The sequence below is a fragment of the Halyomorpha halys genome, unplaced genomic scaffold (assembly GCF_000696795.3).
Source record: "Halyomorpha halys isolate HHAL.00 unplaced genomic scaffold, Hhal_1.1 Scaffold916.1, whole genome shotgun sequence".
Classification (NCBI taxonomy): Eukaryota; Metazoa; Arthropoda; class Insecta; order Hemiptera; family Pentatomidae; genus Halyomorpha; species Halyomorpha halys.
Window position 1 is genome coordinate 161,752 of NW_027108073.1, and position 20,433 is coordinate 182,184.

At 30.6% G+C, this 20,433-nt stretch overlaps 1 protein-coding gene and 3 non-coding genes across 4 annotated transcripts in view; 2 read left to right on the top strand and 2 right to left on the bottom strand.

Annotated features, from left to right (window-relative positions):
- The window catches only part of CCDC151 (Coiled-coil domain containing protein 151), a 46,494-nt gene extending 33,768 nt beyond the window's left edge, over positions 1–12,726 (bottom strand). Inside the window, exons 1-3 of the mRNA XM_067046482.1 lie at positions 12,644–12,726; positions 5,966–6,081; positions 1,217–1,383 (exon numbers count right to left, since the gene is read on the bottom strand). Coding sequence (XP_066902583.1) covers positions 1,217–1,383; positions 5,966–6,081; positions 12,644–12,722 — 362 coding nt within the window. The 5' untranslated portion in view covers positions 12,723–12,726. The remainder of the gene's footprint in view (positions 1–1,216; positions 1,384–5,965; positions 6,082–12,643) is intronic.
- Positions 18–90, top strand: TRNAK-UUU (transfer RNA lysine (anticodon UUU)). Its single transcript has one exon. It is a non-coding gene; the product is annotated as a tRNA-Lys (tRNA).
- TRNAK-UUU (transfer RNA lysine (anticodon UUU)) lies at positions 704–776 on the top strand. Its single transcript has one exon. It is a non-coding gene; the product is annotated as a tRNA-Lys (tRNA).
- A 6,051-nt stretch (positions 12,727–18,777) lies between the features above and the next one.
- TRNAK-UUU (transfer RNA lysine (anticodon UUU)) lies at positions 18,778–18,850 on the bottom strand. Its single transcript has one exon. It is a non-coding gene; the product is annotated as a tRNA-Lys (tRNA).
- Between the last annotated feature and the right edge of the window lie 1,583 nt (positions 18,851–20,433).

Here is a 20,433-nt window from a genome sequence, read left to right on the forward strand (position 1 = left end):
TTTAACGTACTTCATCAGCCCGGATAGCTCAGTCGGTAGAGCATCAGACTTTTAATCTGAGGGTCCAGGGTTCAAGTCCCTGTTCGGGCGGGAAACATTTTTGTTTTGAACTTTCAAATCGTAATACCATTGATTATTATTACTATACAAAATAGTTATTACATTTAGTCATTAGTATTTACTTTCTTTTTAGTTGTTGCCTTGTACAAATACATCAGATCATACTTTAACATAATATTTAACAACAATTTGCATTTTTACTTTTTATATGTATGTGCATGTAAATATAAAAATTAGTATTAACAATTACTCAAGTAACAGTCCAAAGCAAGAAATATGAAATTAAAAGTAAATAATTTAGAATAACGAATTATGTATTTATTATTATCACTAAAGCTAGTGGAAAGCTCAGTCAATATAACTTCGGCCTTTTAATCCGAGGGTCCAGTGTTCAGTTACCAAGTCGGTCGGTGAACAATTTTATAATGTAAATATTAAATAGTTATATCATTAAAATTATTAATTAATAATTGATGCATTTTTATTGTTTAGTATACCTACACACATAAGTATAAAAAGCATTGATAATATATTTTCCAAAAGTAAAATTAATAAATATTATTTAAAATATAGTTCGAAAAAATATATTTTTTTTAAAAATTATTTTGGAAACCACTTATTATGTGTTTAACGTACTTCATCAGCCCGGATAGCTCAGTCGGTAGAGCATCAGACTTTTAATCTGAGGGTCCAGGGTTCAAGTCCCTGTTCGGGCGGGAATCATTTTTGTTTTTGAACTTTCAAATCGTAATGTGATTGATAAAATGTAATATCGTTTATTTTTAAGCAACTATTAAAAATAGTTTAATATAATTTAGTTTAATAATTTTGTATGTAATTTATTGAATTATTCCAATTGTTTTATTCAGTCCTAATCATAGACTATCCATGAGTTATTTACTGTATAGATAAAATACAGAAATAAATATATCAAGATATAATTATAGTTAAGGGAATTTTTGTATGAAAATAATTCTTTTTTTTAATTGTACTAGGATGGTAAATTTGAGCATGTTCTCTTTAAAAACTATCTTAAGCAATGTTGGTATTCCGTAATTTTTCTTTATTGTGTACATAGGATGATGATTTTGTTTATTCTTATAATGGTTTATGGCTTACTTAACTATTAAATAAACAATAAATAAAGCAGCCTTACTTAACCGATACCTTTCCTATTTCATACTTGGTGAGGTCCAGTTTCTTCTTCAAGTCGATGCACTGTAGGTCCAGCACCTCCATTACTTCTTCAGGAGTCTTCCCTTCCCAAGCTTTCAGCTCTCGGGTCGAACTACCGCTCTTCTTCAGCTCTTCCAGATCTACCAACTGCAAGGAAATGAATCAAAATATATCTTCCTAAAATCCATATTTTACACTTTTAGAGGGCATAAAGCATAAAAAGAAAATATGGGTGATGAAATTTTCAAAATGAACGAAACGTTGATGTCCGAATTTATTAATAAAGCAATTCGATGTATAATGGATGATATACTAAGGCATAGCTCTTAGGAGGGAGGGGTAGTAGAGGTCGCACCCCCAGTACCTTTTATCAGTTATAAAATATAAAACAAGTTTAATATAATTAATTAATAATTAAAATTACGAGCTTGCTAGATTTTAAATTGATCGTCTATTGGTGGAAGTTGAAATATTGTTAATTTCTCTATTTATTACTTAACAGCTATTGTGTTGATGTCAACAAAATGATTTTCAGATTGACGTTTCCCTAAAATGGATATAGTCATTGTATAGATATATTCAAACAAATTACATGATAAGTGTAAGTGATTATATTAGCGACGATGATGGGTTTGAAGAAGATCCAATCAAATATTGCTCAAAAAGATTGCTTAAAAGCATGGAGCGAAATAAATTCAACTAAAGATTTGTATATTCCCCTGGAACGATTTGAATTGGAACTGGAGATTATATTTTATCCAAAATATTTATTGTAAATTACTTTTGAAAACTATAGGAAGATAGTCCGGGTGGCGGTCAATAAAGCTATCAAAATAGTAAAAGAAAACTATTTATCGTTCTCCAATGTTTCGCCCCACTTTGCAGGGCTTCGTCAGAACTATCATATTGAGAATAAAAAAATTATTAAATAATTATTGTCAACTAAAGTTAAGTAATTTGGCGTAGAGAGAGAAAAAATTTGGAGAATGTGTTAAAAAAGCGGCCCGATCTGTTGCAGAAATTATTTCGGAACTCAAAAATTTTTTAAGGAAGGCTGAAAAAAGCCTCTTGATGAAGGAATTTCAGTGCAGTTTTTATTAGGGTTGAATGACATAAATATGCACGAATAAATTTTATATGAACATTAAAAAAAAAGACGAATAATATTTTTATGGGTAAACGTTTTTACGTTATTCTAAAATCAACTATGAAAAAACACCTTATATATTTTTTGTAACTATTTTAGTGCTTTATGTATTCTGTTTCATAATATATATAATGAATGATCTATTTAAATATTTAATTTGATAAGTTAGCCTCATTAAATATTTGAATAGGATCAATAAATGTGCAATAAATGTCACATCCATCTTTCAAACTAGAATAATAACATTAAACAAATACAGTTTTAAAAATACAGGTAAAGAACAATAAATATTTTGAATAACAAATATTTTACTAGGAATTCATCTATAATATCAAGAAATGATTTATCATATATTATATTCATATTTATATAATATATATTACGCATAATTTATAATGATTGAATTTGTAATGAAAGCTTACATTTTTTCAATTATCATAAAAATTTTTCTGCCTTTGGAAAATAAACTAGTTTCTTCATTTCTCAAAATATTATGGTTGTAGTTCAAAAAGCATTTTCATGTTTTATATTTTTGCAATGTATAACTTTTTTACCTATTTGTTTTGGAAAATGAAATTTTTTATATTTTATCATGCAAAGATTTTGAATCCTTTGGAGCAGTTAACACACTTTTAATTTTTTTTGTTTAAATTTTTAGTAACTGTAATTTTCAGACAAACTGAATCGGACACATGTACTGATTTTAAGTACTGAACTAGTTCCATCTGTAGATGATAGATGGCGCCACTGATGTATATGTGTATTTGCTAATTATTTTTTTCAGTTGTTTTTATTTATTTATTGACAGAGGGAATTCCGCTAATTTTGTTTATTTAAAATTGCAAATTATTTTTGACATCACACAATGTTCAAAAAAATTATTGATGTACATAAAGCAATTGTTGACTTCAAAATTAAATAGTAGCGAATAATATACTTATAATAAAATCTGTCCCTCTAAGACTTATTAACCTATTAAAGAGTATTCCGTTATTATAGGCTGGATGTGCCACAGTAGGATCTCTTAACTAGGCCAGGCAGTGGCACTGAGCTATCCTGCTCCTAATGTCCACGCAAGTACTTAAGGGTCATTTCTATACAAATCTTTCATCTAATTATAGCTTATAACATTTACTTGTGGAATTTTTAGTTTTAACGGGTTTCGTTAACATTGTTCGTAGATAAATGAAGCTGATCATTGACGCCCAATCGAGTCGTTTGAGAATCACTCCGGAAAAAGGACAAAAGCAAAAATGCTAAGAACCGTTAAAAAAAAAAATAAAAAAAAAATGAGGCTCATTTCCATCAATTAGAGATGACATGCGATTTCCACGTCCGGCGTTTAGTCCGAGGAGGGAAAAAAATGGCTCTCATGGAAGACATGCGATCCCATTACGGTCGACCTGAGTGACTTCAGGATAGATAATCAGGAGGGCATGCGGCTGTCCAAGATCAAAATGGACGTACGAAATGGTTTTGATCAAGCCCTTACACACTTACCAAAGAAATCCATGCATGCGCATGCGTGTGAATAAGTAATTTGGATCGGCTGGTACAAGTTGGCCTCAATTAGTGGCCGACACATCGAATGTCGGTTTTTAGGCACAAATCAAAGAGTGTTTGGACTAGCTATTTGTGATCTGTTGCTATTGTTCCAGAAGTGCCTGCGGATAAATAATATGTGTGCACTCATTGTTTGAGTTAACTAAAGAATTTCCTCTATTTTCGGAGTTATTCATTAACTCTTAAGATTGCTTACTTTAAAATTGTATCAATTAGGTGTAAATAGATTGTTTCAAATCTTGTCAATTAACTTTAGCCGTTTATATTTTCATTAATATCGCCAAAACATGCGTTTTTAAATGCATTATATGCTTGGGTAAATAAATTGAGGACAAAAGTTGAATTTATAGGTTGTCTAGTACCATTTATATGAATTTTGATCATGCACCACCTTATTTGTCGACATTTATGGTTCCTTCCATCTATCTTTCTTTATTTTATTTATTTCTATAATTAACATTAATAGAGCAAGCTCATTAGCAGGAAAAGAAAGGTCCATTTATATAAAACTGTAATTAGGCCTGTCCTAACATACGCCTCCCAGACATGGACCCTATCCACACAGGGTAGAAATAATCTGTTGATCTTCGAGAGGATCCTTCGAAGAATTTATGGACCGGTAAAGGATGAGGAAAGCTGGAGAAGAAGAAGAAATAAGGAACTCTATGAGCTGCTCCAGGATATAGATATTATGACCTTTGTTAGGCTAGGACGCCTTGAGTTGGCAGGACATGTTGCGCGGATGAATCCCGGCGAAATGCTAAAAGAGTCATCGAAGAAGAAATCCATTGTCCAAGAAGAGTCTGTGGATGGATGGCATTGTACAAGACGCATGAGACCTGCTTGGAGTCCGAAATTGGAAGGCAGCAGCCCAAAACCGACCCGAATGGAGGCCAGGACCCATCGTAGGGTTGTAGTCCCTACTGATAGATAGATATAATTAAAATAGTTTAAACCCAAGGTTATAGCCGACTCAAGTCTAAAGTCCATTATATCTGTCCTTTGGAACACAAATGCGATAGTTGCTACTTTCTTTATTTACCAAGGATTCTTAGATATTTTAGGTTTGCGGCAAGTGCCACACGTGTGGATCCTGCTTTAGGAGTCCAAGTGTGTTAGGATAGCACCTCAATATTCTTAAAAGAAAAGTGGGTTTGTCAGATGTAACTCAGAGTTTGTGTTATGCTCATTTTTGACTAGACGGCTTTTAATATTGACTTGTGTAAGCGATTTTGATTCGACATCTGCTGTACGCATTCAAATTTCTATATCGTAGCTAAAGATTTTCCTACTTTTGTCTCGATTTTAAGAATCTAAGATCAATTTACTAAAAGATAGCTGCCAATTTCAAAAATATTCTATTGTTAAGCGACCGTAGTAGAGTAAACACGTCAAAAATTTCCAGAAATACCTTCACATGAAAGTCACGCATTGAATTTTCTAGATGCAATCTTGAGGATTTATAAAAGTTACTTTATTTCACCAACTTTCCGACGGTATACTCAACTTTGCGAAGCTAGTTTACTTCGAAGAGATATCGTTAATTAATCATACTTTCTCTCGAAATGTCACCTGTATAATTTTTGAGATATTGGAGACCTATGTATTTGAAAAACTATACACTTAAAAGACTTTAACTAAAGAACTTATTTTCAAAGTTTAATATTTCTCAACTTCGCTAATATTGGTCCGATTTAGATGATTTTTGTTTTGTAGATTATTGTAGATTTTGTTTTATAATAGTACTCATTTCTTTAAAATCACTACAAATCCTTTATCTATAACATAAGCCCTTTATTCAATTATTGGAAGTTTTATGCTACTTGAATCAGTATTCAATGATGATGATGGTGTTTAATGATATGTTCAGACCTTAACATTATCATTAAAACTTAGATATAAGATTAATAAAAGACTTTGTAGTGAAAATATTATATTGATAAAGATATTTTTAAAAAAGAAGAAAATCTATAATACTGCGTTATTCTAAAGAAAACTCTATATTTCTTTATCTCTTACCTGAGTTGGTTTAGCGGAGCTCATTTCTCGGATCTCTTTCTTCAGAGCCCGAATCTGTCCCACGATTCTCTTCTTTTCGGCGTCAAACTCTTCATACTCCGCCTTCCGTTGTCCCTCTGTCAACAAGGGTTACCTTTAGCAATAAATCCTCCAAAATAATTTTTTTTTTTATATCTTTATTGAAATTTACAACTGTACATTATATAATACATTCAGTAAATTTGATCTTAGTTAAAATGGAGTGTTACAGGCGTATAGAGAAACTACTCATTGGTAGCACTCTAGTCCAAAATAATTTCTAAAATTAGAATCTATCATACTTGACACGGAAACAAATTTCTGGCGATTTTAAAACTTTTACCAGTTAGCTAATTATTTAATTTAATAAAAGAATTAGTTTTTTTTATGTTGTTTTTCGCCTACAACTTCTAAATGTTCGTTCCTATGGGAAATGTTACAGCATATGAAGTTAAGCATTATTAAAAGTCTGCGTCAAATGGAATGACTAGAATGAAATATACGTCGTATACCGTCAAAAGTAAAAAAATAAATAAAATAAAATAATAATAAAGCCGTCCTAAAACGGTTACTAAGCAGCAAATTGGTTTGATCGAGTAACTAGTACCGAAATTTTGGTCTTTCACTTAACTTTCAGCCTATAAATCCTGAATATAGCATAACTAATAAAAAAACAAATTTCTTCGTCGAATGGGCACGTAACGCAATAATTCGGTCGTAAAATATACTGCCCTGGCTGTTCCTTATTGGTCTGAAGATAAGTGAAGTCTTTATGTATCCGTAAGTGGGTTTTGACCATACCATGTAAGAAAATATTAAGTTATGGTACATGTTAGAATTGTAACTTATTCGTAAGCGTCTATCATTTCGGATTTATAGATGAAAAATCAAAAGAAAGGGCTTCTGATGAATAACGTAACTCATTATCAAAATAATTAACTGTTTTGCAACCGCTTTAGAACTTCCGGAAATGGATTTCTCTGTTTTGGACTCATGTATAGTACTGTATCTCAGTTTTTGGCAAAATTTTATATTATTTCCTTTACGGTTTACGACATTCTACCTGACCGAAACAATAAATTATGGTGCTTATTCTATGCAGAATGTAATGATGTTTATTAGTTCGTATTGTAACTTTTTCACTAGGATCCATTGTTCAGGAGATATGGTCGAAAAACAATGAAAAAGTACTAAATCATTACTTAATTAAATGAGGAGAAGATGGTTGGGGGTGCGGTCAATGAAAAACACAAATAAGTATGATTAATTTATTAACTTATTTTAATGTGCCAACGTTTCGGCTAGAGTTTCTAGCCTTCTTCAGGGCTAAAAACAAAACAAGATAACAACCACAGTAAGTATAGAAAATTAAAAAAATATAAAAAGAAAGTATAAACAGAATAATTTTACACATACAATGAATAATTTACAAAATAGAATTAATAAAATGAAGTGATGAGAGAAGCGGGAAATAAAATGTATACATAGGTAATTGAAAAAGTGGGTACAATAACATACTTAAGGAAATGAAATAAAAATTAAGTTATATAATGCAAAGAAGTATGAACATATTAGTTATTATTAATTTAAAATTTAAATATGAAAAGAAAATATATGTAACAATAATAGATGATAAAGAGGCATATTATAAGTATAGTGTACAAAACTTATAACGCGGGTAAGGAAAAAATTATTCTTAAAAATTATTTTAAAATTATTAAAAATAAAATTATTCTGTTTATACTTTCTTTTTATATTTTTTTATTTTTCTATACTTACTGTGGTTGTTATCTTGTTTTGTTTTTAGCCCTGAAGAAGGCTAGAAACTCTAGCCGAAACGTTGGCACATTAAAATAAGTTAATCATACTTATTTGTGTTTTTCATTGACCGCACCCCCAACCATCTCATTTATCATCCACGGTCAACTATCTCTCATAATCATTACTTAATTAATTTACTCAACTAATTAGTAAAAAATTAAAACCATCAGAACTACGTTTCTATGTTGAGTATGGTAGAAATTATTTATAGAGTTTCTATGGGATGGATTTTATGCCGTGGACTGTACTAAATGGGCCTTAATCATAATGTGCTACCGAGCTCTGTGTTCGCTAATGTCATTTTCTGGTACTGTCTTTTATAAAGAGGTGCCTTGTATAGGAAGAGGCAGTTAGCCGGTAAGATGACGGCTAGGCAAGATATCCACTACATCGTGAAGCAGATACTCCCAGAGCTGAGCCGTGACATGATGCAAGAGTCTGCGTCTTTAGCATAGAGGAGGTCACTGCCCGCCTCTCCACGCCCAACTTCTTTTTTTATCTCGATACCTCCACCATCTCCCTTTGATGCTACTCATCTCTCACTTGCATATATCAATAGTCTGCGTATGTTCGATCACATTATTATAACTCCGGGCAATATTTCTTTTATGTGCTGTTATTCCTTCTAGTCGCAATCTGGAATGTTATCGGAAAATTCGGTCATTTTAAGATATGTATTAAGTCAACAGGTTATTATTTATTTTTTTGCTGAAGAGTCAATTTTTTATTTTATTTAATTTATTTTTTATTTTCATTTATGAAGCATACTATTGTATTACAAGCTAAATTACAGTCTCGGATGAGCAAGAAACTTGACTTATGTGGCCCTCAGACGATCGATATTATCAGCCAATACTTAGCAAAATAATGTTTCCGATTACCTCCACATGATACAATGTCAATAACGTATTCTTGTTGATCGTATGTTCGTTATGACGAGATGGTCTAGGGTGCAGTCAGCGCAGTAGTAAGAAACACAAATAAATGAAACTTATTTATTTTATTTGTTCTAACTTTTAACTTTCGCACATTTCTCATTATGTTAATTTTCTATTTTTTCATTATTTACAAAGAGCACTGTTCCATTTTTAATATGTATGTATTAATTAGCTGGTTTGTTGAAATAGTGGCACATCTGACAAAAAAATTATGTTGCGTATTCTATGCGTATGTTGTGTGTAGCGTATGTGATGTATTCTATAGATTGTACTGAAGACAGTGTTTACTTTCTGACAACCATACTAGTATTGTGCCAGTCTAGAGGAACCTTAGTACAGAAAGAAACCGCTGTCTGCGGCAATATATTTGGACCACGTCCATTCTAAATAAAACCAACACTTTTTTGTCTGATGTGTCACTATTCAAGTGATATGATCTGTTTGTAGTATTATTTGTCATTTTCTCAGTTCTTGTTATTCTGTTTTTAGATATAATTGATCCAATATTGTACAATTATACCAATATATAATCCAATATTTAACATTTTTTATAGTATTTTATTGTACAGTAAAAATCAAACTCTTATTGATTGAAACCTTACACTGCGCAATCTTTCAATATGATCTATAGGTGGTCACTGAATTGCAAAATATTGCGCATTATATTGACGATAATATTGAGTATCAGGGTCCACTCTAGAACATTATTTTCTTGCGTACATAATATTGTTTTGTTTTCGGCGATTCCAGTGATAACCATACCTGACCAACTTTCTATGTACTTTCTTATTATCCAATTAGTATGTTTCAACTCATCAACAAAACGTTTGTACTTTTTGTATGGAAATATTTCTTTTCATTACAATCAAATGCCGAAAAATAGATTTAAATCTGCGATTTGTAGGATTTTTAAAACCATTTACCATTTTACATTTTTCCTTGTTAAGATCGCCATGGCAGTGCTGGAGTTGTAGTTTCTTTATTCATCTCGAAGTAAATGAGAGAACTAATAACCAAGGATCCTGGTCTTCTAGATCGAATGATAGCTGGATTTGGACTTTTTTTTTTTCCAAAAAATACCAACGGAATTTTATAATTACGACTACAAGACTCGGCAATGCTTTGCTAATGCAATATTTGAGCATGTATACATTAATTGAACACCATTGAAACTTTGATATGAATTAATATTTAAATGAAGATATAAAAATTGACTATTGTAAGATACATAGTAACAGGAAAAGATTTAGTTGATTTATTCTAATTATTTTAGGCAAATTAATTATCTACATAATTGTCATATATATAAGTTTCGGTCTGAGTCAGCTGTTACAGGGATAAAGATACAGAGCGTTACGAAGGTCCATTCAGGGTGATAGCCATTAGAGAACAGCATAGTTACATCAGAAATTGTCAGAGAACCGAGAAAGAGGAGAACTGTCCAAATTGAACAGTTTAAACTTCCAGCAATCACACAATAAAAGCTAGAGTGTCCTCATATTGGCACATCCAAATAGTATTACAGAAAATGTAAATTTGTTATATTTCTTTTTTAAGAATGTTTTTAACTTGTTCATGTATTGTATGGAGAGTTATTTTATTATGTTCTTAGGTTTAAATTATATTATAAATAGAGTTTAGTTCGAGGAACTTGTGAGTTTTTTTTTTACAATGATATGTGTATAGGAATTAATTTTATTTTAAATATTTTTTTGCTTTCACCGAAACTTAAGTTATACATATATAGTTATATTATAAGCCTATTTATATATTGCATAAATTATGAATAGTTTTTATATAACACTCATTCTGCTTCAATATTAGTTCTATATTGAAACAATTCAGACTAACTAACCTATCAAATTGCGGTTAAAGATTTTTTAGGAGTGAAACAAAAGTAGGTTTCATACGAAAGAAAAAAACGAATATGATTTATTTTATCCAAAAAAAAAAATTGTTAACCTATTTTACTGAATTACTTATTACGTTTTTTAAAATTTTTAGTGAATAAAAAATCATTTAATAGAATCAGTAATATATTTTTAATTCTTTAGAAAGAGAAAAATTGATTGGAATATAATAACAATGATAAAATATATAATTTTAGAGCTACGCTCCAAAAATTCTTAATTTTGACAATATATTTTTCTTTTTTTAGAAAACCGACCAGCCTATATTCTTCCCGAGAAAATCCTTAACATTTAATAAAAATACCCTATAGCTGTGCGGCAGAGCATAAAGTATGGACAAACAAAAATTCATTTTTATATATTAGATTTACTATACCTGGAAATGATTGCATTAAATGTTAGACTGTCCTTCAGTAGGTATGTAACGATTCTTTTGATGAATCAATTTTTAGGTTTGATGTATCAAAAATACATCGCAGACTCGCCCTAAAGATCTAGAACAATACTTTACCAAATAAATGATCAGGTTCAATATTCAAAAATTTACTTTCTCCCCCCCCCTCTCTTGCAATGGAATGTTGGCATCATGATGCAGTTAAATAGCTTGGAGTTCATCTGGCTCGTCGCCTTATCGGAAATCACCATATCAATACTAAACGTACCCTAACCTATACAAGGTTGGTAAATGTATCCTTTCATTGATAGGTAGTCTAAATTAAAATCAGACACAACCATTCTTACGTATAAAACAAAATCAAGACCATTACTGCTGTACTGTTGTGAAGTGGGGGGGTATCTTATACAAATAGAAAAAAAATTACAGTAATTTCAAAACAAGGTCCTAAAAATCATAGTAGATGCCCGTAGGTTAACAAGCGTCAGTCATATGCATTCTGAACTGACAATTGAAATCTATAGATGAATTCGTTTCTTAAAGAATTGTTCAATAAAGTTCCATTTCCAAAACCAGTATTTATAAATGCAGTGGCTTACAATGTAAGACATCCGACTTCAAACCCAGGCTATTCTACTATGAACTGTGTATTTATTTATTTTTATTATGATCATTATTATTTATTTATTTTTTCCAGCGTATGGGTCAGTTATTTATTTTATTAATTCTATAAATATTATTATTTTGTTGCTAATTTTTTTTAATTTCTTTTATTCTTCAATTTTTTTTTTTTATTCTTCAACTATTATTTTATTTTGTTTTCTTTTGTTGATAATGAATTTTTATTAATTAAAATTAATCAATAACAATAACTTTCTAAATCGTTAAAGGTGTCCTTTTTAAACGAGTCTAAACCTCCACATTATCTGTAAGTTAAACCAAAGATAATTGTTATGACAACCATGCAAACCCCCCGATCTGGTAACAAAAAAATATTAAAATGTGGTGTCAACTTGTTAGATTTGTGCTAAATTTTCTTACGGGTCAGCTATTGTAGGGAAATATATTAAGGGGAAGTATTGTTATTGTGAATAATAAAGAAATTATTATTGTTGAGTAAGTAAATGTTGTGGGATGCACTCACCGAATTAGATTTTTAAGATTTTGTATATTGGTATTAGTAACTGGTCGGGGAAATAGTTCGGCAAGTGGTTTTTTTGCCAACCCGTGGTGGCTTCTTTGAAGTTGCCGCCGCGTACAAATCTACGTGGTAGTTTCATCATTCATTTTCGGCACCGTCCATAAATAAATATTAACTGCCGAGGAGGGAATCGAACCCACGACGTTCCGTCCCAAGCGTTCCGGAACCCAAACCAGAACGCGCACGGTTGTCACGTCCCTTAGTTTTTGTATATAGGTAAGGTGATAAATTTGTAAACTTAAATTCAAATGATATGATTCTAAATCTATTGGTTAAAACTGCTTAATAGATGATTCCTACAATAGCACATGAAGGTGCTAGAAGAAAAATCAATGGTACATGGTCTTGGTACCTTATATTTTATTGAATTCTATTACATTTATATATATATCCTACCGGAGAGTTGTATTTTCTTTTTCATCATCATCATCTCTTCGTTAAAGCCGCTCATGACGGCTTCTTCCCTGGTCACCATCGTACTAACCAACAGCTACTATCGAACTAACTGCCGTTGTGAGGTATCGATTGTACGCGATCGATTGTCTACTTCGCGCCTGCCTCTTTGGATGCATCTCTTAGGTAGTGATAGTAATTAGAGGAAGTTTTTAATGACTTTGACTATGTAGTAATAAACCAAAAAGAGGTATGTTTTTTCGAGCTTATTTAATTTTTTCCTTGAGAAAGAACCTTAAATGTATTATTTGCAAAGTTAGTGCAAATATACTTAGCATCGCTTTGAAGTAAGCTATCGATTTATGTCGAACTTAAGTTTTAGAATGATATACTGTCTCAATACGGTTAGTATGCTTTAGCATAAACAGTTAAACGTGCTTTTTCCGGTCTGACATTATGGAATATTATCGTTTTTCTCCTGATTATGCGTGAATTTTAGATATGTTAATTTGTTAGTTATCTATTGTTCTTTAAGATGCTCATGAATTTGTAAGGGAATTTCTAATCATTAAAAATGGATGTTATTGGTGCGTACTATTGTTGAATAAACAGATTACTTGCGCTGGATAAATATTAGAGGGAAGAATGACATTTATAATCATAAATAAGGACAGAACTTATGTCCTATGAAAAAGATAATGTTGTGGTGTGTGTTGTGTCACCTCTCTTTTGCCTACGTGTTAGAGTCTTGTGGTGTGTGTTGGAATGTTCCTAGAGTTAATCTCTCTTGGGTTGATCTAAGATTAAATCCAACTTATTTTGTATTTTTCAATGTTAGAATTGTAAAATATATCTTAATCCCATACTAACAACAATAATTTTTTTTTTGGCAGAGCTATTTATAGATTGTTTTATATTAAAGGTCATTAATTAAAAAATATGTTTCTATTTTTATGATTTTTAAATTTTGGAAAAAGTAAAAAAAAGCAACTCTGCCTCTCATTAAATGTACTTTTTTACATCAAACGTTGTATTTTTTGGGAGAGTTTTATACTATTTATGAATGATCCATGGCAATAAACGTATTTATTGTTACAATATACGTATATATTTATTATTTAAATTTAATAACTCTAAATTGTTTCTATTTAAGTTAGCAAAGGTTATATGGAAATAATTGAACTAACAAATATCTAAATTAAACAAATTTCTTTTTTTAAATTTAATTTAAGATTTTTTTTATTTTTTATTTTTACATCTTTTAGTATTACTTTCAATGATACACTTCAGACATTAGTAATAGACCTAAGAGAATACATAATATTGATATAAAGAAGTAAGAAGTAACACCCAAATAAGAACTCGAACTAGAGGCGTTTCAAAAAGACCTTATCTTTGCAGTGAACTTGTATGAACTTGGCCAGCGTTCCTCGCTCAACACTTCCTTTTCATCAGGCGTCACAAAACCAATTAACTCTAGTATAATATTTTCTTTCTAGAGTTTTGGACATCGGTGAAGTGGTTTCACTTCAAATGATGTGATATTCAATATTCATTGATAATCAATTCCTATTAAAATAGGTAAGTGAATGTAATCAACTAAGTAAGTTACTGATTGAGCGAACGTAATGAACGTGTTCAAAAAACGTTTTTTGTGAATGGAGTGACCGTTTGGGATTTGATTTCGGCAATTGATTTGGTCTAACATACCTTTAACCCTCAGATAAAAGTCTGATGCTCTATCGACTGAGCTATTCTGGCTGATTAAATTTCGTGCTGAAATGAGATGTGCGATATCTGATCGACATTAATGAGTCCCACATAATGAAAACACTTAATAACTGTTATAATTGCAATAAATATCTATGCTAGAAGTAATCATGTACAAAGCTAATGTCCACTATCTCTAAGTTACTTTAATTTTTTATAAAAATTATATTAATTGCAAAATCTTTTAGTTTCTAACAAGAAAAATCTATTTCGTAAATGCATGACGATAAATACACACACACAAAAAATCAAAATGATGTAGAAAATAATTTAGCCTATACTGCACAATTTTTAATGAAACCCCTCAATTTTTTTTTTTTTTTTGTTTCGTCCAATTTTCAAAGCCCGGTGGACATGAATTTTAGAACTGAAGATTCGTGAGCGAAGGACGAATATTAAAATAACCCAAGAATAAAGAAGAAACAGATAAATAATTAGAATAAAGAAAGGAACATATTTCTGTTATGACAGTAAGAAAATAAAATAAAACGGAAGTACATTATTTTTTTTTTATAATTATAAATTATAGTTCTTCTCGATGATGATGATTTTTAATTGCTAGGATTTCTTCTGCCTCGTTGTTTTTCATGGTCATACCCTACCTGTTTAGAAGCCCAATGTTCTTGGATTTTCCCAATCTCTGAAATATATAAAAAATTTTCTTAGTAGAAATTCCAATGTTTTCAGTGTTATAAAAAGAATGGGGAGTGCAAGTATGAACCGGCTGTGTACTACACCGTCAGTCAGAAATGACAGTCAGATCTAAACTCTCCCAGCTGTCCACCATATTAATAACTCCAATTGCATACAGAATATAATTTTTTAAAATTATACAATTTAATATTTGTGTAATTTCAAAGAAATAAGGGATTTAAAAAATATATATAAGATAATGCAATCCATAGCGTGTTGATGTTTGCTTATGCATACTGAGTGAGCTTCAATTTTGGAAATATTCCCAATATCATTATATCTATACTAGATATTATAGCAATAGATAAGATTTAAAAAAAAGAAGGAATGTAAAAAGTATTATTCGATGACAGTAAGTGTCATTAATTGATGTAATAAATACAATTTGTTATATACATATATAACATAGGTACATATTTGTTTTCTTAAGGTAATTAAATATTTCTTGAAGGTGAGGGCTAGTATCGTTTAATAAAGTTGCCAAATGTTGTCAGTAGCCAAAAATAAGGGATTTTGGTTTATATGAATTTATGAATCTCTTATTCCCTAGAGATATACAGAGGAGGTCCGCCTAGTACGTAAAATAACAAACCAAATGCGAATAAAAAATAAGTGCCACAAACAAAAAATATAACGAATTAAAAATAAAACACTAAAACGTATCAAATATAGAAAAATAATATTATTTAAATATAACTAAATAAAACTACTATTAATACAAATTTCTTTAGGTATAAATTAATAAAATAAATAAACTGCCCATTAATTACAGATAATCAATATATTTTGTAATATAACAAAATAAAATAAAATCTTTTGCATAACCTAAAGTATTTGATAATTAAATATACTACGAAATCAAATCAATAGGGAGTCTGTTACATGAGGTATTTCCTTACGTTAAGGAATTTCATAAACAAAACACCAAATGTGAATACAAAATAAGTGATACAAACAAAAAAGAAAAGAAAAAATGCACAGAAAAGAAGATATAACGAACTAAAAAATAAAACAAGTAATTGAAACATTTTGAAAAAATACTGATATTAAATTAATCTTTATTACTAAGGAATCAAATAAATTAAATATACTACGAAATGAAATCAATAGGGAGTCTGTTACAGGACCACATTTATGAATTGTTGTCTCACTTCGTCAAAGGATCGCATATATTTGTCTCTCAATGATTTTTTTTTTTTTAATAATTTATTTATTGATATTTACAACTGTATTCACATATATACAACAAGTAAATTTGCTGTAGGTGACATAGTAACATGATAAAAACATGTGGAGAATCTACCCACTGATAGAACTCCAATAACATTTGTAGAGAAGAAGATCTCGAGACCATCTTCTTTTCAGACGCGTAGGAGGATTATTAGGTAATGAAGGAGAAGCTAGGTTAGAAACAAGTGGATTTGGATGGTTCAGAAGTTTATTATGGAAGGGACGGTATCTGGTTCTGGCCAAATCGGCAACATATGGAATATTGAGGTCCTGATGGATGACTTGATTTGTGACAAAGTAAGGAGGATTTTGGACTGTAAGGATTGGATTCTTCTCTCAATGATAAATTTCACTCCTCTTTTTGGATCACTTGGAAGTGGGACGAAACGTTGATTTCTTATAAACAGATTTTTGCTATTTTCGTGCCTATTTGAACACAACTCGGATCATATTCAATCAAAGACCTTAATATTTAAAATTTAAATGAGTTTAAGTATACAGAAAAAGTAAAGCGGTTTTATGATTATTATACTGTTGTCGACCATGGAATAGGATGCTTTGGTCTTGTTGGCAGTACATTAGGATGATTTATTCCATCACCATCCTTCGCTGCAGAAAAGTATGTGACAAAAGGAAGGACAATGCGTGAGGTTGCAAGAATTAGAGGATTTATGGATACTTGACTCATCAGGAATACTATATTGTCTTCAGTTAAGTACTCTATTTACTACCCTCAAGGAAATTTCCTTAAGTGAATAAATCTCGAAGGTTTTATATAGTCTTTCTTCTGCCTGTCGAATAATTGCATAGAATTAATTATATGCTCGTTGGTCGCTCCTCCGGCGGCTAGTCCATTATAATTTTAATTTCATCGTGGAAGTGATTCACAACACTTCCCTGAGATTAAAGATAAAATGTTATATATCTTTATATATATTATATAAAATATCATAGGACCTGTCAATTTTTTTTTGCATCCTCTTAGAGACCATGCGTTCAATTATAATGGAGTCAGGCAGGACTTTAGTTTTTTTAGTTTCACTTTAAAATAAACTATATCAACTTTTTGGCAAAAGTTTGGCAGTAAAAGCTATTTATTTATTTGGACTAATTTTTATTTTGTGACTAGTGTCTCGTAATTCGGGAATGAATTGCAAGAGAAAATATAAATAAATAGGACCTATGAATTATACGAACAAAGTAGTATTTAGGGAATGTCATTCACTATGGAAAATAATAAATTCGTCAAATAAGAAAAGTCAAAAATGTGTATTTCCGTCAAAACTCGAATGCGAAATTTTATGCGATCACTATACTTTTCCTTACTGTGTATTCCATATAGGACAGGAGGCCAAAGGTTTACGACGGAGAGTAAAGGTGATCTGGTGGGATTTGTCAGGATTTATTTTGATTCTCCAGTTTTTACACCATTCTTCAATAGATGTTATGTGTGCCTTTGGAAATACATTACATACTGGATGTGAACTGATATGACAGGAATGCTAAGTAGAAAAATGTAACCAGATTAATTATAAATTTTACATTAAAAACTTAGTAACGTACAATCGAAGATTGTTTATAGATTCAAAGAATGTTTTACCTAAAACATTCCACGGTGTCGACATTTGTCAGAAGAGATGACTGTTCATCTAGGGCAAAGAGATATCTTTGTTTTACACCAATAATTTTGAAGTCTGCATGTGGTTTTCGACCTTAATGCAAAGTAAATTTGTTTTCTTTAATTTTTGGTTTAAATTTTATCTCATCACATATATATATCACCTATGTATTAAATTCTAATTGCATTTTAATCTTTATCTGATATAAGAGAGATTAAAATGGAAGTTTTACTATTTAAAACTTTGCGGATAAACGGGCTATGTCTCAGTGGCAATAAGCTGTTATCTGCTGTCATTATAAACGTATAAAATATTAATAATTAGTTAAAAAAACACAATTTTGTAACAATCGTTTCTTTTTTTTAATATAATAATTGAATAAAAAATTTAGCAAATAACCAAAAATTCGAAATGTGTCTTGTCTGTCAGTTATAATATCCCTGACACTATTTAATATAAATTGGAAATCCTCCGGTGAATTATTGTAAAATTTTAAAGTTTTTTCAGTTTCATATTGAACAGTTTTAAGAGAAAAGTATAAAACTTTATCTCCCTTAATCTTTTCATTTAGTGAAATAAATATATGTAAATAACTCGTGATGGCTAATTTTCGCTTTAGGTTTGATATGTAAGTACCAGAACAGGATTCCCTTTGTCAATACACATAATGACGTATAAATACCTTAAAAAAATATTTATTTTTTTTATAAACGTGGTATATAAAAATAAATGTCGGAAAAATTGAAGAATTAAAACAAAATGAAACATAACTTCATCAATTGTGGATTTCATACTATTGATTTGAGATTATGTACAAAAAGTTTGCGCCCAAATAGGGACTCGAACCCTAGACCCTCAGATTAAAAGTCTGATGCTCTACCGACTGAGCTATCCGGGCTGATGGGAAGAGCGTTGCTGAAATGAGGTGTGCTACCTCAGTTCTAGTTCTGTTTTCATGAAGATAATAAAACCCTTTGAAATATATGTGTTAAACTATAAAGAAACATGAACGTCAAGGCTTCATAACGGGTGATGCAATAAATATTAAATTAAAACAACGGAACAAAATAATGTATGTTGAAATAATTTAATTTTACTTACGCATATGTATATGGGATAAAAAGTAAGGGAAAGTATTGCGATAGTACGAAATTGTGGAATTCGAGGAATTCAACGAATGTTTCGAGGTTCCTTCAGTCCAAATTACAAGTTTTTGCAAAATAGTGAGTGTGTGTCTGAACAAAATATTCGCAAGATACTGAAATTGCATTGGGATGTTTTATGCCTAAGATGTTACAGCAACTTGTTTTCATTAAATCGATCGACCAGAAGTCCCACTTGAGAGAATCGATTTTACTCTTTTTAAGTATTTTCTGAAAACCTACTTTAACGATTTTGATTAAAGTCGGTAAATCAATGTATCAGTAAGTGGTCTTTAATGTGGGAAAGGTCTCATTCTCATAGAAATATTCCAATAGGTCTTAAATAAAAAATCTTCCCCTATAGTACCTTTAATTTTAACAAAAAATAAATAAATAAAGGTACTGTTGGGAATGATTTTTTTCGCACTTCCTAATTTAATTTATTAAGCAAATACAATATATACAGAGGAAAGTCTACATATATACACTTTAAATATGTATGTATATATGTGGACTTTCATCTTTATATATTGTAATTGCTTAAATTAGGAAGTAGGGGGACATATACCTTTAATTTTGCTTATTTGAAGCAAATTAGCAATTATAAACCATGGATAAATGGAAAATATGTACAGGATTTTGAATTGGAAGGGCCGAAAAGATTTAGTTAGCCTCCCCTTATGAATAACTAGCCTTATAGATTTTTTCAGACTGAAAAGGACGGGAGGTTTTGATGTAACATGTTAAAAAACTGTATTTTTAAAGATATAACTGTAGTATTCTAAAATCATAGACAAGCAGTCGTAAAATGTTGCTGAAGACTCTTTGAATCTTTCACTCTAGATCAGTGACTCCTAAAGTGTGCGTCGCGGCTTCCCGGGGCGGCTTTACAAGGGCGCCCCGAAATATTCAATTAAACAATTCTGCAATTTTCTTGGAATTTCCAATTCTCGAATTATTGCGCCAACAATCGTGTATGCTGACACAATTCCAAGAATTTTGCAACTTTCGAGTCTTTCATTGTTTTCTTTCCAATCCGCTTCTTTTTGAAACGGCTGGTGCGCAAGCACGGCTTCTCCCCCTATGCTTTAGTCACTAAATAGTACGAAAATAGTAAGTATCTGTTTTTAATTTTCCGCCGGTTTAAAAAGGAAAGTTTTCCAATTTTTGGAGAAAGTCAAAAATTTAGAAAAATCTAATGTATTAAGGGCTTCGCGAAACAAAAAAAAAACAGATTATTCAGGGGGCTACAAACCGAAAAATATTGGGAACCTCTGTCTAGATGTGTCTTCTTCTGAAGATTTCCTAGTACTTCAAGGAATACATTTCTACAAAGGAG